The sequence below is a fragment of the Pocillopora verrucosa genome, chromosome 8 (assembly GCF_036669915.1).
Source record: "Pocillopora verrucosa isolate sample1 chromosome 8, ASM3666991v2, whole genome shotgun sequence".
In the NCBI taxonomy this organism is placed as follows: domain Eukaryota; kingdom Metazoa; phylum Cnidaria; class Anthozoa; order Scleractinia; family Pocilloporidae; genus Pocillopora; species Pocillopora verrucosa.
This window is the reverse complement of record NC_089319.1, coordinates 2,286,542-2,303,356: the sequence shown is the minus strand read 5'-3', so window position 1 is coordinate 2,303,356 and position 16,815 is coordinate 2,286,542. Positions and strand designations below refer to the sequence as shown.

The following is a 16,815-nucleotide window of genomic DNA, read 5'->3' as shown; positions in this document are numbered from 1 at the left end:
TCCTGTACTTATATTAAGGGCCACAGAGCTATCATCTCCATCACTGTCATATACGATCCCTGTTAAAATGAAGTGGCAAGAAGAATTATTATGCACCTTTGTTCATTACTTGTTTTAAGGGCCACAGAGCTATCAGTTCTAACACTTTAACGTACGATTCCTGTTAAAATGAAGTCCACTGTAATATACGGCGATCAGAGTTATAATGCACCTTCGTTCATGTAATTTCCTATACTTATATTCAGGGCCACGAAGCTATCAGGTCTATCACTGTCACGCACGACCCCTGTTAAAATGATCCATTGTAATGTATTGCAAGAAGAGTTAGAATACACCTTTGCTCATGCGATTTACTATGCTTATATTAAGAGCCACGAAGCTATCAGGTCTATCACTGTCACGCGCGATCCCTGTTAAAATGATCCACTGTAATATATTGCAAGAAGAGTTAGAATGCACCTTCGTTCATGCGATTTCCTATAATTTTATCGAGGGCCACAGAGCCATCAGGTCTATCCCTGTCACGTACGATCCTTGTTAAATTAAGTCCACTGTAGTAATTTATATTGCAAGAAGAGATATAATGTACTTTCGCTCATGCGATTTCCTATACCTATAATGTCAAGGGTCAAATGGCTATCAGTCCATCAATGCCACGCACGATCCCTGTTAAAATGAAGTCCACTATAATATACTGCAAAATAATAATGTTTTATTGAAATTAGTAAGTTCTCCTTGGCAGGTGCACACGCTGTACTTGATGCTGAAACTTCTTGAGAACCATCAAGTAAAGTGAAAACGTCACGACTTGAAGTGTTTTTGAGTAATCCCTTGGCAGGTGTTTTTTTTTTTAGGCAACATACACCACGAAAAATGAGCAAATTCTGTTCATGACTGTCAAGTTTCTTCTCGCCAATGCAAATTTTTTTTATTACATTTCCTTCCCGAAAACGAGAGAAAAGAAAAAGGATAGGCCGAGAAAAAAAAAAAAAAACCAAAAGGTCGCGTACAATAGTAATAACAAAGTGGAGACCTCGTCAACTTCAGTGTTTAGATAGGAGAGAGAGGAAGGGAGTGACAGGCACTCTGTTAAATTTTTTAATGCCACCAATAATGTACATGTTGCAGCCATAGATATTTGTTTCCGCCTCATGATGCCTCACCAGTACGGCATGCATGGCTAAAATTATATCTGTTTTTGGTGCCTTGGAATTTATTAGCAGTCAATCCATCAGTGTATCATGATACCTATGTCATGCAAAGGAAAAAAAAAACGAAAAGAAAAGCAAAGAGAAAATAAATACATTTCCATTATTGCCAACTTGAGGATATCCTTGTGCAGTCTAATTGTTCATCATATTTATACTTTTATAACTATCTACCGTCTTCGTCGGTTATTGTCGTCTCAAAGCGCAATTTGCGGTTGCAACTGAACATTTTTATAGCACATCGCCGATATAATTAGGTTCGGTTCATGTGTCATTTTAAAACGTAAATATATCAATTAAACTGCACTGACAACTCAAACTAGTTGACTAGTTTGCCTGCGAAGAAAATTAATGAAGGTTAATATTACAAATCTATCCATGGAAATTTCTTGCCCTTTTGAAAGGGAAGAAAAAGAAAAAAATCGGCATCATATGCTTTTGAAAACAATTTTTGTTTGAAATGATTAGAATCAGAAATTTGTGAAGAAGGACCTGAAACCTCGTGAAGGAACATGTCAATTGCGGTATTTATAAATTCAAACACCTGTCCTAACATGGAAAGCCAAAAACAAATTGGAAAAGAGATTGTATAGATCAGTAATAATTTGCTTCTGAGCGATTTCTAATCAAATCAGACGATTCTAATCATTTTACAAAGCACTGAGTTACTAACAAAAAAAGATAAAAAAAAAAAAAATCCCAGAGCACGCACAACTAGCATTGTTAAATCGGAAATTAGTTGTCACAAATGTGTTGATATCCGATTACAAAAAATAGTTTCTTATTATTTCTAGAACCCTCCTACTCATCCTGAGGCGAAGACAAAATTCAAAAAGTTAATTCGGTTTAGTCGTGTATAACTTTGCTAGTACAGAGGAAAGAAGACGACTGTCTACCTCATATGTTTCAAATCGTATTCCCCTGCTGAATCAGTGTTAATAAGCTGTTGTAACCTCTTTCTGAATATAGACTGAGACCTGCAAACTAGTCTGAATACGTCGTTTAATCGTAGGAGTTGAGGAAGCTCTCTGCTTTTTCTGCAAAACAAAAGAAAAACCTGAGGTAAGGATACTTAAATGACAATGCCTTTGCCTGGTGAAGATAAAAACGCTGTATTGTAAAATTGAGGGACATTGGCATCCTCGTTTACATAAGTGACGCACAATAATATAAACTGAACGTTTGCTGTTTGCCTTTCAAGCGAAAATATATTAGCCGCTGTTGTAGATGTGATATATTTTTCCATATTTCTGTGAGATTTTCATGTAGATTAGAATGTAAGTCATCGAGACCGGCTTAATGTTTACAAAGTCTAAAGTTCGCTACCGTGGCAAACGTGATTCTATTCAGTGTTACGTGCCCGTACGCGTCTAAAATCGACACCTTCGCATGTGTTAATTAGAGCCTATGGTTTACTTTTTTTCGTCATATTATGTTAGATTCTCATGGATTTTAATTATTGAAAAACCATGCTCCGACTTTCCTCTGGTTCGGTTTAGTGATACGTGTTTGACATTTATTCTATAAAGTTTTATCGACAATGCTCACGTATCTACGTTTATCGCAGCAACTCCATCGTTTCATATGAGAGCGTTCTAAAGGTACTTCTGGCTTAAATTAAATCGCACTAAGAGGTTGTGGGGATGTTTATTCGTTTTTATGTTACGCATTTACCATACGCTTATGAATAAAGGGGTAAGTTTCTAAAGAAACTGTGGTGCTGCGTCGGTGGGAGAGTATAGCAGGTAATTTAGTGTTAACAACTGGGTTGAAAACGTAAATTAGCCACCGTAAAGGGTAAAAAAGCTGACGTTTCGAGCGTTAGCCCTTCGTCAGAGCGATTGAATCGATTCAATCGCTCTGACGAAGGGTTAACGCTCGAAACGTCAGCTTTTTTACCCTTTACGGTGGCTAATTTACGTTTTCAACCCAGTTGTTAACACTAAATTACCTACCATACGCTTATGTTTTGTTAAAATCTTCTCGCATTGTCATTGCTTAATGTCATTTTATTGAATTATGTCTCATTTTTTTTTAAACCAGGTCTCCGAGAGGCATGAGTGAATCAGCTAACATTGCCATAAGCACAGTACTCTTCACACTAATTATCGTAGACGTCGCGGGAAATTCTATTGTCTGCTTGATCATAAAGAGAAACCGAGACATGAGGTTGTTATGAATACCAATTTATGATGTTAGTGACATTTTGCGATAATTTTTCATTCGATAAACAGCCACTCGCCAAGGGTGGGACATAAGTTTGTTGTTTAAGTGACAAAAAAAACGCAATTTAACCACAAACCATAGATAGATATCAAGTTCATTCCCGGGCGAACGGAAATACTATTATTTAAAAATTCGCAAAATTACAAAAGGTACCGTACACGCTATTAACTGTATTTTGTATTATCATTTCTACAGAAATATCGTAAATTATCTACTCGTGAACTTGGCAGTTGGAGACATAATATTTGCCATATTTATTGCCCCCGCGGTTCTTCTCAGACTAATTACTTCCTTCCACCCAGAAGGCATGACTGCTACAGGTCTGTGCAAATTTGTGACAGGCGGCAATGTTGCGTGGATTGGAGCGGTTTCCTCCATTTTCAGTCTGGTTGCAATTGCTATTGAGCGGTATTACGCTGTGATGCATCCCTTTAGTAACAGGAGAAATTTTACTAAGCTTAAGTTCAAGGTGCGTAAAGGTTAATGTTATTGCAAACTTATCAATAAAAATAGAATGAACCGCGTACACGTTCCTACAGCTTTGCTAAAGTCATTAGTTAGAATAACAAAACACTTGTTTTAGAATATTATATTTATACGTTCATTTTTGAATATTCTACAATAACTTGAAAATGACCTCCAAGAAATCGAAACTTCGTTCCTTTTAATCGCCAATTTTAATTACAAAATCTTCACCAAGGAAACTTCCTCTAACTAAAACTGGTTTAGAAATCAATGATCAAAACGAAAATTAATGTATTTATGTTTTCATGGTATTTAACGGTTAATTTAATTTGGTTAACTACGTCTTCTCACAGAGATGATCTTAATCATGCTCAAATATAGTTTCAGGTGATCGTCCTGGTTTCTTGGATCTTCTCAGTTGCATTCAATACTCCCATGTTTCTCATTGCAACCTTCGACGACAAAAAGCAGTTCTGCGTATGGAATTGGCCACAGGAGTGGATGTCAAAGGTTTATAGTGTGGCTTGGTTGCTTGTGGTTGTCCTTCCTCTGATCGTCATGGCCGGGTTATACTCCCGTGTTGCAAGAACTTTATGGTTTAAGCACCACAGCATTCACCTTTCTCGTGAACAGCGGGTGGGAGTAAAAATATATGTTTCCAGATATTTCCCCTTGACTCATTTCAACCTATAATACCATTTCTTTTCTATTGATTAATTTTACTTTATTCCATGAGTCTGTAAGATAATTTTCTAGCGGGAAGAATATCGTGGGATATTCAAGAGTAGATTAGGATAATTCTGATTGTCATTCCCTCAATTGCTTCTAATAGAGCAATTAAAGAAGCACAAGAACTGGGGGCAGTTTGAGTTACAGAATTCATGCCAGTTTCTTCATCTTCTCCGAGGGTTAACGACAACTAACAAACACAAACCATCTGTATAAATTAAATCTTTCGTCAACTTAAAAAGGGGGAAATAGGAAGCATGTGAGAAAGCCAATGTTTCAGAAATATGGCTTCCATGCAAGAGGGCAGATTCTTCGAGTTCTATTGGGTAGATAAGATCATGCAAATTAATAAATAGAGAATCGTTGTTAAACTGGGTGAAGGCTAAGTATGGTCATTGATAATTACTTTATTGGGTTACTCGTTTCGAGGATCGCTGTGAAAAATAATGGAACAACTCACTGATAAAAATAATTTTATCAAGTGTTCTTCTTTTCTTTTCCTCTTATCGTGATCGAAGTGGATAATAACTTGTTACTGTTCAGATCAATCCTAAACATAATTTTTTTAATTTCTTTTCTTTTCTCAGGGTGTTATCCGAGTGCGGAAACGTGTCACTTTAATGGTCATGTCTGTCACTGCCATTTTTGGGATCTGCTATGGATTCATGTCAGTTATTTACGTTTTAAGGAAATTTACATCCTACAACATTAGCCCTGTCTTAGTCTCCGTTTCTTTCATAATGGTGTTGTGCAACTCTGCTGTCAATCCGTTTGTGTATGCATTGTTAAACAGTCAGTTCAGAGAGAAGACTAAAGAAATGATGTGCTTCTCCGACTGCTCAGGAAGCAAGGTCGAGGAGACCACAGAGTTTGCGTCTTTGGCATGATAGAGTTATGGAGATATAGAGTTTATCATCTCCCTTTTCTTAACTTGTTTCTTTCCAGGACCCTTGGAACAATCCTTTTGCAACGGCTTTTGAGATCACTCATGTAGAACTCAAGTTCCCTGTCAGCTTTATAGTGTTCTGGCTTGAATATTTAGTCTTCAACTGAAATAATACCGTCACTTGAATACTTGTTTTTCGTTTAATTATTGTTTTAAGCCAATTTTGAAATGGCATGAAGGTTGAATTATGCGTTATTCCTTTTGTGTTTCTTTTATTCAGAACGTGTGGTATGTAAAAACAATAACAACAATAACTTTCGTAAATGTCGCGTTTTCATCGATCGATAGTCATCATTAGTGTACACAATTTCTGAAGAAAATAACTTTACACAACTGTGCCAAATAAGCTAAAGTAAAAATTCAAGTGCGCCCCTCGGCTTTAGTCATTCGTTGAATCCAATTATCGTGGACGCAGATATCTTTGATATTATTTCTTTGGAAAGAGCAAACAATTCATGATCTAGTGCAGTTCGGTTTGCGCCTTTTGGTTTCAGTTTTACTTCTGGACATCTTTGGATTAATATCAATGATCGGTAGGAGAAGAGAAAATCATTGGAGAGCTGCATTTGCCGACTTTGTTAAAAGAACAAAACTGACCAACTTAAAAGCCCAGATTTGGAGCAGGGATCTAAGCAGCAACAAAAATTGTATCTTAGATTGAAATAAATTGCAATATTATCTTTAAGTAGTTCTTAACCAGAAAATTCCTTCGGTAAAAAATTTTTGAATGTCCTTTTCACAAGGAAAGTCGTCTATTTCGTTTCAGTTCGAGCATTTACGTAGGATTTTTTTGTTTGAAAAAATTTCGTTCTCGTCATCAAATGATTCTTCTCTCTCCTTTTCTCTTAGAATCATGGCAAAACTACAACTTCTTCTTAGGGGTCATTTTACCCTTTCTTGAAAAAAAGAAATTAAATATTGCGTTTGTCATTTTTGGTGCCAGTCGGAAAGTTGGCCAGAAACTCCTATATTAATTTTTTTTTACCATGAAACGGAAAAAAACCTGTAGCCTATTAATATTCCATGACTACATTTCCTTAGTCTGGTATTGGCACACTATACCGTTCAATTCAAAAAGCTATCACGCCCACCCCGAGGCAAGATAGACCCTGAAAACTCAAAGCCGCAAAAAGGTAAGATTGCACTGTAAATTATCCTCTCTCACACAACTTATGACAAATTTAGTAAAGTTTCCTTTGCTTTAATTTGTATCAGTATACATAACGAAAATCTTAAAAGAATTTCACGTTCTATACGGTATAGAAGGACGATTCTTTGTTTACAGTAATTGTAGGCTACACTGCCTGCTTCACGTAGAAGTTGTTATGATGAATAATTCTTTTGATTGGAAATTTAATATTTGTGCAACAAAATATATTAAAGTTCACACGGCAACCAGGTGGACAATCAGACATAGTTTGAAGCTACACTGGTTTGCAGATTTAATGAATGTAACCGAAGAAGTTACAATTCATAGACCCAACGTTTCGACACTCCTGTCTAGTGCCTTCATCAGGGGTGATCTAAACGCTGCAACAAGAGGTCCTTTTTACATTCATTAAATCTGCAAACCAGTGTAGCTTCAAACTATGTCTGATTTGTGCAACAGTTCACGGGAAATGTTTCGATCATGACAAAAGACAAATTTCCGGTCGAAACTTGCCACTCAGAAAGAGATCGAGACGGCGCGATTTCTGCTGATTTCCCTACGTTAAAACTAGTACTGATTACTTTCTTAACAAAATCTATCGCTGTTGTACAATAATTTATACATTTACGCTAAACCAGCTTTGCCACAATATGCTTGAGGTGAAATTGAAAGAAATCACACAATAATTATACTTTTACAAGGTAAACATGGAGGGTAAACAACAGTTAAATGAGGACTGTTTAGTTGAGGTCGAAATGGATTCCCGTAGTAATTGCTTGTGGACTTATTTTTCTCCATGGTTTTCACACGAATTCATACCTTCCAAGGTTGAGGGTAATAATGTCAAAATTACGGATGTATTAGGAAAAGAAACCAAGGGTAAAAGGTTATCCTGCGTTATCATCAGTGGAGCTTGACTAATATCGAGGTAATTGTCAAAGCTTGAGAGAACTCTTAGAGTGGTCTGGATTGCTGCAAGTAATGTAAAAAAATTTTTGGCGGAGGATATCCAATGCATCGATACATATTGCCTTATTTCATTTTCCATGTTTTTTTTTTAAATTATAGCGCTAATGATTTTTTTAAAATGGAAATTATTTCAATATAAAACAGAGCTGGAAAGATATCAAGAGCATCTTTCACTATTAACCATCAGTTAACTTCATTTAACAACCTTTTGACGTTAGGTGAACATAAGTTCACCATTTTTGTTTATTTCGTAACGTTTCTTTTCTTGTATGGGTAAATCATTGCTGATAGTTAAGAGGTATATTATTTGTTTGCTATTGAAATAAAACCTTGGAGAATAATAGAGTAGTCTTAGTTCTTACTGAGCAACTCCAAGCCTACCCTGGATATTCCATGTCACGTCAGTGAGTTGCAAAAGTAGTTCCGGCTTGAATGAATTCCCATCAAGACTTTGTGGGGATGTTAATTTGTCTTGATTTTACATATTTAGCACGCACCTGTCCCACGTTTTCATCACTATTTGAGTACATTCTAAATGCCTTTTTGTTTACTTTAAATCTTTTTACCAGGTTTCATACAAGCATGAGTGAATCAGTGACTAACATTGCCATAAACGCGGTACTTTTCACACTCATTTCCGTAAACATCGCAGGAAATTCTGTTGTGTGTTTGATCATTAAGAGAAACCTACACATGAGGTTATTACGATTACCAATTTATGATGTTAACGATATTATGTGATAATTTTGCATTTGATGAACAATAACTCGCTAAAGGAAGGAACTTAAGTTCATCGATGTAAGCGACAAGAGAAAAAGTTTAATTGCTCGCCAGATATCTTGACAGATACCTAGGTTGATTCCTGTACGAAAGGAAATAACAATATTTATTCCATTCCGTCCTTGCAATCGGATTTGCTCTCGACAATGCGATATAGTTACGGATCGTATTATTTTTGTTCTAAATCGCAGCTTTTCCCCTGTAATTGAAAAAGGAAAAATTAACTGAGAAACTAATCAGATTTCAAGGCTTAAAAGTAATGAAATTGCTAGAAAATGAAAGACAAAGAAGGCAAAATAAAATGGATGAATTTCCTACGGTTTTTAAAAAGCGACAATTTTGCGACTTTAAAACGGATTTTGTTATGTGGCAATTGAGTCTCGCTATTGACTGTTTTATCTATTATCATTTCTATAGGACTCTCATAAGCTATCTACTCGTGAACCTGGCAATTGCAGACATGATATTCGCCATTTTCATCGCACCTTCCGTTCTTCTCAGACTTACTTCCTTCCACCCAGAAGGAGTGATTGCTGCAGGTTTATGCAAATTCGTAACAGGTGGAAACGTCGGGTGGATTGGAGCAGTTTCTTCAATATTCAGTTTGATCGCAATTGCTGTTGAACGATATTATTCAGTGATTTATCCTTTTAGGTGGAACTTGACGAAGCCTAAGTTGAAGGTGTGTAAAGGTTAATGTTATTGCGTTCATATCAAACCTGCACAACTTCCTTGTGACTTTGATAAGATTGTTTGTTATCTTGGCTAAGATTCTTATAGGTATCTGAAGGTCATTGATACACAATTTAACTTAATTTCAAAGAATCAATCATCAATATGGAAATAATTTTTTTGAAGTGAAATGGTTGATTTGATCAGCCATTTCTTCACCGGTGAAATTTTCTCAGTCGTGTTCAAATATGCCGGGCTAACTGTTTCAGGTGATCGTCCTGGTTTCTTGGATCTTCTCAGTTGCATTCAATATTCCCATGTTTCTCACTGCAACCTTCGACAACAAAAAGCAGTTCTGCGTATGGAATTGGCCACAGAAGTGGATGTCAAAGGCTTACAGTGTGGCTTGGTTACTTGTGGTTGTCCTTCCTCTGATTGTCATGGCCGGGTTATACTGCAATGTTGTAAGCACTTTGTGGTTCAAACCTCTTTCTCGTCAACAGAGGGTAAGAGTTAAGAAATTAGTTAGCAGGTCTTTCATATCAGCTCACTTCAACCAGTGATCTCCTTTCTTTGCTCTTTGTTAAATTTTTCTTGGTTTCCTGATTTTTTTAAAGAATTTTTTAGCAATGAGATATAATGTTGGAGATTCGAGAGTAGATTACGATCAGCAAGGACATCTTTGTCCTATTTCCTCCTGTGATTAGAGATATTGAGAAAGTGTAAAGCGGCCAGCGAGGACAGAGGGTGGATGGGTCTGCAGAAGTAAGGCCATTTTCTTCATCAAAAAAAAATACACACACACACTCAAAAATCTTTTCTAAACAATAAATCCTTCGCTAACTTAAAAGGAAGCTTAGTCAAGCAGTGGAATGAAGAGGACAAAAAACAATATTTGCTCGATGGAAACTTTGTCGTCAGCAAGATGGCGGAAACGGCGAGTTTTGTTGAGCGAATGAAATCAATCATTTTATCCCATAGACACATCTTGTTACACTGGATTAAAACTAAGTATACTTTGTGATAATTTGCCTTGTTTAAAATTGTTTGTTCTTTGGCGTGCTCAATCAAAGGACCTCTGTATATAATAATGGAACTACCCATTATCATTAATATGGATGACAATTACTCACGGTTCAGACAAGTAGTTAACAGAATTGACTCATTTTTCTTCCTTTTTGTTTTTTTGATACAGGGTGTTAACAGAGTGCGGAAACGAGTAACTTTGATGGTCATGATTGTCACTGTCATTTTTGGGATCTGCTATGGATTCATGTCAGTCATCTACGTTTTAAGGAAATTTGCATCCTACAACATTGGCCCTGTCTTAGTCTCCGTTTCTTTCGTAATGGTGTTGTTCAACTCTGCTGTCAATCCGTTTGTGTATGCATTGTTAAACAGACAGTTCAGAGAGAAAATTAAGGAAATGATGTCCTTCTCCAAATCCTCGAGAAACCGGGTCAACCAAACTATAGAAATTGCTTCAGTGGCATAATGGCGACATGAATTGTTATTTGAAGGCAAAAAATAACAAACCCTATAATTACTTCAAAACGGAAATTTACTCAAATAAAGAAAATGCATTACAAGTAACGAAATTGTGAACTACTTTCCACTCAACTCGAAGAACTTAATCAAAGTGCTCTATGAGCAAACTCGTGAATTGACACATGATTTTTTGGATTATGTTTAATGTTAACTGGTTTAGGGAATTTTTTGGTTGATTGTCGTATCTAGAGTACAAGCAATAGTTCAGTGTTCGCTAATGTAGCAAAGAAACAAAAGAATTGAAATTGAAATGATCATGCTATTACATTTGACAAGGGTGGATGATGTCATGTGTTTTAAACGTATATCATTTTTGTTTCTGGTTCAAAAGAAAAGGTTGGAAGTAAATTGGGTGAAAAGTGAAATTTACTGTCTATCATTGTAAAAATTAGAAAATCAAGGCAATAACGTCTTAATGAAAACATTAACGATTCCCTCTTTATCAAATGAGACAAACGAGAACGAGTTTTGAGTGATATAACTAAGCCAAGACTGCCACCGTCATTTTGGATCTCCGCCTGGGTAGATTTTAGTCACGTGCTAGGCAACGTATAATCAATAACAAGATAGAATTTCATTTCAGGCCTATTTACCAATTTTGTGGTGTCTAACTTCCACATTTTAGTACGTAATACGTATTTTGAATCTTCAAATTGTCTTGAAACTTACAAGAAGATTGTTCGTTAAAAATCACTGAAAATCGCTAGCTATGATTTTCGTGTTAACTTGTAATTTCGTCAGTCCCCGGCATCTTTTGTTGCTTCACACAGGAAAAACACACGATACGAAACGTAATGATCGATTTTGTCCTCAATCTCACGCTATAACAGAAAAAGCTTTTGAACATCTGTAAACTACGTGCGCTTCGCAGTAAGTGATATTTTCAATGAATCTTCCGATTGTTTTCCAGTTCAAGGATTGTGAATTACAATTTTATGAAAAACGAAGGTTGTTCTGTTATTTCAGTGTGAATCCTTGCATGCCTGCCAGTCGCTGGCGCTGCTTGTTGAAACTAAAACGAAAAAAAAACTCTTTTAAGATTATCATTGGCTTCTTTTTCACCCCACCACTATTCTTAGCAACAAAGGTCGCCATTTTGTTTGTTTATTGCTCGCCAAAAACTATCAAATGCACTCAAAAGCCTAAAATAAAAAAAAAGTTTACAGGAATCTACCAATCGAGCGAGCGAATGCTATTCCCCACATCGTATCTATAACTCGCTCTTGCGCATGCGCGCAATTCACGAGTTAAAAATGGAGTCGATGCAATTAATGTACATACATGAGCGTGTGAATGAAACGGTGTAGTGTAACTATCAAACATCGCTGACTCTGTTGAAACTGCAAACTGACAAAGTCGAAAATCTGGATTAAGAGTTGGGAAAAAAACAACAACAATAATATGAATTCAGATATACAGCTAGATGGGATAATTTTCATTGCATAACTGTTACCCAACAACTTCCTCCGGTTAGACATCTTTGTGTGTCGTACGCATAAAGGAAATAAATCTTTGAAGTTTTGTTCTTGGACCGTTTTGTTATGATAATCTTTTAAAATAATATTGCAGCGGCTAGTTAGTTTCGTTCCGATGCTATCTCTTCCTTGCTTGAGCATTTACGACGACGGTAAGATTTATACGTTTTGCCTTCTTTCTTATTTATTTTCTTTGTCTATATAATATAAATATAAAACTATAATAGTGTCACTACGGTTATTTCGTTAGGTCAATTAGTAATTTCTTGAACAAGGGAAATGCCAAATATTTAGCTTGTCATTACGTTGTCTAGATAACTCAATTTCCGGTGTCATATTGCATAGACCTGCTGAAGCCCTACCAGGGGAGTAAACGCGATTGCTGTGTAGGTTTGTCAATGACCCAGAAAGCAAGGCTCAGTAAGCGGTATATTGATAAATGTCTCAATATTTATTAGTGCCAGTGGAGAATCAACGTTGAGAATTTATTCATTTGTTTTCTCTTTGAGAAGCAATTATATTATTGTTAATTTCACGCAGTGGGCTTCTATAGTGGTGTTGAATTACAAAAATTGTTGATAAGCTCCCTAGGTTCGTCTGTTTGTCAATAAGGGAAAGGAAGCTTTTGAGTCAGTCTCTGTGGTTTTACAGAGCGGCTTAATCGGTTATCAATTGCAGGTCTTTAAAGGTCGCGTAGCAAACTTTTTCGAGAACTAATTTTAATTTCATCGAGAACGATTAGTTTTTATAATTTGTTTTGTAATGTTCTTTTGTACTGTTTGCTGTTGGTTCTGACTGCTAAGGATGGATTTAGTTGAAGCATGAAAATATATTCAGCAGCTGTTTCGTGATAAGCACGTAATTACATGGTTAGTTTCGTATGTCAAACTTACTGTTTACAGATTGAATTCCAAAATTCTATGTCCGATTTTTAGCAACGGTATTAAGGCCGATGGTGTGCCGGCTTAAAAGCTTCAATTATGAAAAGCGATAAGAAAATTTAACGAATTTCGATCGTATCTGTTACATTCCCGGACAGTATCAACAAAATTTCGGAGTTGTCTGACGGGCGAGAATTTCACGCGGAAACTCCACTGACTGTGGTCACGTTTTCGAGGTCATGATGTAGGTGTCTGTGTAATATCTATTTTATGCTTAAACTGTTAATAAACCTCTGTCTTACCTTTTCCCTGTAAGAGGAAGCATTTTCCTTTTGTTGAAAAGTTTGTGTACGCTGAAACAGAAAATATTTGCGGCATTCTGATATTCCGTGACTACATTCTCTTTGATTGACTTGCATTGGCACGTTATACCGTTAATAACAGCCAATCCAAAGCCCAAGGATTCACAGAATTGTCACAACGCAACGGAGACAAGCTATTATAGACCAAAGCCGCAGAAAGGTAAGATTGTAACATAAGATTTAGGTTCCCTTTCGAGCTCAGTCAGTCTCCTAGACGCTATTGGAATTAAACCACCCGGGGCCATCCGAGTGATTGAATTAAATGCTAGAGGAAGGTCAATAATTGATACAACACTTCCGTTGTCTTAATTATCTTCTATTTTTTTTTTTTACGCTCACCATGATTACTAAACTAATATGACAGTATTTCAGCAATTAATTGAAACATAAAGATATATAAAGTAATGTTGACGTAGTGCTCTAGACACCATATTCTCAATTTTTAAAGATCTGTTTTTAGTGTTCGACATTATTGTTCAGTGAAACGAAAAATGGCTCACAAACTGAAAGATTACGATCAATGGTTTGTGTATAGCAATGTTATACTGGTTATGACAAAGCTTTGTTTCATTTTCGCAATTTTTTGAGACTTCCGCTGTTTATTATTTAAACCAGCTATATTTTTATAACTGAGTCAATATTGAAGTGACCACAAAACGAACAGTGCGAAAAAGACCGGAAAACCTAAACAAGTAAGTTTTCTTTAACATTTTTCATTAAAATCATTTTTTAGTTTCAAAGGTTACTTTAAAAATTTAACTTTATGAATTGCTGAAAATTGAAAAATATATATAATATACCAAATCACGTTTTTCAATACATCTAAACCTCTGTGGAGTTGTAAATAAATACGAAGCTTACAGGATTAAAGTGGGCAAGCCACTTTTGAAAATTGTTGCTTTAACTCTGTTTAAATACCTTTTTTTTTTGCCTCTTCAGTTCCGGTGATCAGCGGTAACTAATCATGACTGATTCGTCTGCTGTTGCAATAACGGCTGTGCTATTGATACTTATTGTTATGGACGTTGTGGGCAATACACTTGTTTGTTTAATCATAAAACGATATCTTCGCACAAAGTATGAGAAAATGTTCTTTATTGATTTGTTTCTTCCTTGTCCGAGCGTTTCTGAGTTTGACTTTTGATCATTTATAATTTGGATTTTTCATTTTCAAATACAGACATCCCATAAATTATTTACTTCTGAATCTGGCCATATCTGATATCCTATTCGCATTGTTCATCGCACCAAAGATTATCGTCAGCTTCAACATGAGTCACCCGGACGGATTGGCAGGTGTGGTACTTTGCAAGCTTTTGACAGGTGGAAATATAGCCTGGGTTGCAGGAGTTTCGTCAGTTGTCACTTTGGTTGCAATTGCCTTTGAAAGATACTACGCAGTATTATATCCCATTGCCAGAGAAAAGAATCTTTCACGACGCAAACTGAAGGTAAGTCTTTTCGTCAACCCTGAAAAACCAACGGACACCTAAAAATGTCGAAAATCTTCCAGTCCTATTCAAAATGCGCATCCATCAATTTAGCCACCGGTCCATCTAACTGCCAATCACTTGGTAAAGAGCTTAGAATAACTCTGAACTCACCATAGTCATTGTGAAAATAAAATTTCACAAAATTTCGAAACCCCTTTTTAAACTTTCTTTTTCAGATTATAGTTCTTGGCGCTTGGGTGTTCTCTGCATTTTTCAACATACCATTGTTCTTGGCTAGGACTTTCGACAAGGAGAAAACCAGCAAAAACTGTGTTCTGAGTTGGCCTGATCATGAGAAGTGGATGTCCACGGCTTATTGTTTGGCGTGGTTGGCTTTGGTTGTCGTTTCTGTGGGAATAATGGTTGTCCTTTATTCTATTATCATGTGCACATTGTGGTTCAAATGCGATGGAAACAAAGGAATCAACTATCAGCAAAAAGTAAGCGTTTAAATAAGGGAAAATTAAACACAGGAAGACTTAGGGAAACAATTCTTGTGGCTAAAATTAGAAAGTATTCTTTCTAAATGACAACTGAACCTTTAGTTGAAAAAGTCTCCTCTAAGGTAATATCTTAAAAAGGTTTTTGGTAATTCAACGTGGTATATATCCTTGTAGTGAAGAAGAGTCAATTTTTTCATAATAAATTTAACAGCATACTTCACTACATTCTCCTAGCTGATTGGGATCCTTTTCCTTCTCTCAACTCACAGGGCGTCATAAAGGTTCGGAAACGTGTTACCTTGATGGCTATGGCAGTCAGTTTCATCTTTGCAGTTTCCTGGGGAGCAGAATCAGTTGAATACGTCTTGAGGACTGTTACAACTCTCAACATTACCTTTGAACATATTGCAGCTGTTGATATGATGGTGTTGTTCAATTCAGCAGTCAACCCATTCGTGTATGCCCTCTTGAACCATCAGTTCAGACAGAACATCAAGAGATTGATTTGGTGTAGTCATACACTAGCACCCAGGACTGGAGGAAAGGAAATTACAAACCGAAGTTCTGATCATGAACACACTACTGAAATATGATTCTTGAAACGAAACATTGCTTATTTTATCGCACATGAGCCCCACTATCAATATGTTACATATTTTTTAGATAAAGTAAAATCACTTCACATTAAAAGAACTTAAATATTAGAGAGGAAGACAGGTGGAAAGAGAAATTTGACAACACCACAAAGGAAAGTAATACTGTAACGGATCTAGGGAGACCCCTCCTCTTTATTTTGGGTGAAAAAAAGAAGGAAAAGAGCCGTAGAAGGAAGAAGAGCCGACAGGGGAAGTCACAAAAAACCGGGCCCTCCCCCTTAGCACAAGGTCTGGATCACTGACCGCCACTGCAATACATAATACAAGAACCAGGTTAAATAAAGGAAGATGTAAAAGATTTAAGAATAAAAAATTCCGAATAATTTTCAATTTTCATCGTTGCATCATTCGTAATCGTATCTAGTTTACTGAGTTAGACAATAATTCCCTGAAAGCGTCCCTTCGGCATAAATTATCAGAATAACGGATGGGTCACACAACTTTCTCAACCTCTCTACGTGCCGGTATGGTTTTAAATGGCTCAAGGCATTTTGAAAATCACTGAAAGGGGAATAGATTTCTAGTATTACATCATGTATCTCCAAACATTCCCATCTTTGCTCCAACACCATGAAAAGGAATTTTTAGCAAAATTAGGGGACTTGTTACACTGGATTAAAACTAAGTATACTTTGTGATAATTTGCCTTGCTTAAATTTGTTTGTTCTTTGGCGTGTTCAGTCAAAGGACCTCTGGATATATTACTGGAACTGCTCATTATCGTTAATATGGATGACAATTACTCACGGTTCAGACAAGTAGTTAACAGAATTGACTCATTTTTCTTTCTTTTTTTCGTTTTTTTGATACAG

The 16,815-nt window shown here is 36.3% G+C and overlaps 3 protein-coding genes and 1 long non-coding RNA gene across 7 annotated transcripts; 3 read left to right on the top strand and 1 right to left on the bottom strand.

Moving 5' to 3' along the window:
* Positions 1-751: 751 nt before the first annotated feature.
* LOC136282786 (uncharacterized) lies at positions 752-13,617 on the bottom strand. The gene is made up of 3 exons (XR_010718453.1): positions 13,352-13,617; positions 2,105-2,245; positions 752-1,248 (listed from the first exon to the last, which is right to left on the bottom strand). It is a non-coding gene; the product is annotated as an uncharacterized lncRNA (long non-coding RNA).
* LOC131791190 (pyroglutamylated RF-amide peptide receptor) lies at positions 2,167-5,850 on the top strand. Of its 3 annotated transcripts, none has more exons than XM_066170700.1 (5): positions 2,167-2,270; positions 3,252-3,377; positions 3,630-3,903; positions 4,287-4,535; positions 5,216-5,751. In XM_066170700.1, exons 2-5 carry the CDS (start codon positions 3,265-3,267, stop codon positions 5,513-5,515), a joined length of 936 nt encoding a protein of 311 aa, XP_066026797.1. In that variant the 5' UTR covers positions 2,167-2,270; positions 3,252-3,264; the 3' UTR covers positions 5,516-5,751. The 3 variants fall into 3 exon arrangements, with proteins under 3 accessions (XP_066026797.1, XP_058964507.1, XP_058964515.1); XM_059108524.2 differs by having other exon boundaries at positions 4,281-4,535; positions 5,216-5,750; XM_059108532.2 differs by lacking the exon at positions 2,167-2,270 and adding an exon at positions 2,710-2,809 and having other exon boundaries at positions 4,281-4,535; positions 5,216-5,850.
* LOC131789341 (substance-K receptor-like) lies at positions 8,267-10,985 on the top strand. Its single transcript, XM_059106439.2, has 4 exons — positions 8,267-8,391; positions 8,891-9,155; positions 9,415-9,651; positions 10,341-10,985. Exons 1-4 carry the CDS (start codon positions 8,276-8,278, stop codon positions 10,638-10,640), a joined length of 918 nt encoding a protein of 305 aa, XP_058962422.2. The 5' UTR covers positions 8,267-8,275; the 3' UTR covers positions 10,641-10,985.
* LOC131790566 (tachykinin-like peptides receptor 86C) lies at positions 13,551-16,498 on the top strand. Of its 2 annotated transcripts, none has more exons than XM_066170693.1 (5): positions 13,551-13,571; positions 14,351-14,488; positions 14,592-14,862; positions 15,081-15,344; positions 15,617-16,498. In XM_066170693.1, exons 2-5 carry the CDS (start codon positions 14,376-14,378, stop codon positions 15,938-15,940), a joined length of 972 nt encoding a protein of 323 aa, XP_066026790.1. In that variant the 5' UTR covers positions 13,551-13,571; positions 14,351-14,375; the 3' UTR covers positions 15,941-16,498. The 2 variants fall into 2 exon arrangements, with proteins under 2 accessions (XP_066026790.1, XP_058963767.1); XM_059107784.2 differs by lacking the exon at positions 13,551-13,571 and adding an exon at positions 13,984-14,103.
* The last annotated feature ends 317 nt before the right edge of the window (positions 16,499-16,815 follow it).

Excerpts from the sequence above, each read along its gene's own strand:
- LOC131791190 (XM_059108532.2), top strand. The coding sequence starts at position 3,265 with ATGAGTGAATCAGCTAACATTGCCATAAGCACAGTACTCTTCACACTA. Across the intron at positions 3,378-3,629 it reads AAGAGAAACCGAGACATGAG|AAATATCGTAAATTATCTAC; the intron begins GTTGTTATGAAT and ends TCATTTCTACAG. Across the intron at positions 4,536-5,215 it reads ACCTTTCTCGTGAACAGCGG|GGTGTTATCCGAGTGCGGAA; the intron begins GTGGGAGTAAAA and ends TTCTTTTCTCAG.
- LOC131789341 (XM_059106439.2), top strand. The coding sequence starts at position 8,276 with ATGAGTGAATCAGTGACTAACATTGCCATAAACGCGGTACTTTTCACA. Across the intron at positions 8,392-8,890 it reads AAGAGAAACCTACACATGAG|GACTCTCATAAGCTATCTAC; the intron begins GTTATTACGATT and ends TCATTTCTATAG. Across the intron at positions 9,156-9,414 it reads TGACGAAGCCTAAGTTGAAG|GTGATCGTCCTGGTTTCTTG; the intron begins GTGTGTAAAGGT and ends TAACTGTTTCAG.
- LOC131790566 (XM_066170693.1), top strand. The coding sequence starts at position 14,376 with ATGACTGATTCGTCTGCTGTTGCAATAACGGCTGTGCTATTGATACTT. Across the intron at positions 14,489-14,591 it reads AAACGATATCTTCGCACAAA|ACATCCCATAAATTATTTAC; the intron begins GTATGAGAAAAT and ends TTTCAAATACAG. Across the intron at positions 15,345-15,616 it reads GAATCAACTATCAGCAAAAA|GGCGTCATAAAGGTTCGGAA; the intron begins GTAAGCGTTTAA and ends CTCAACTCACAG.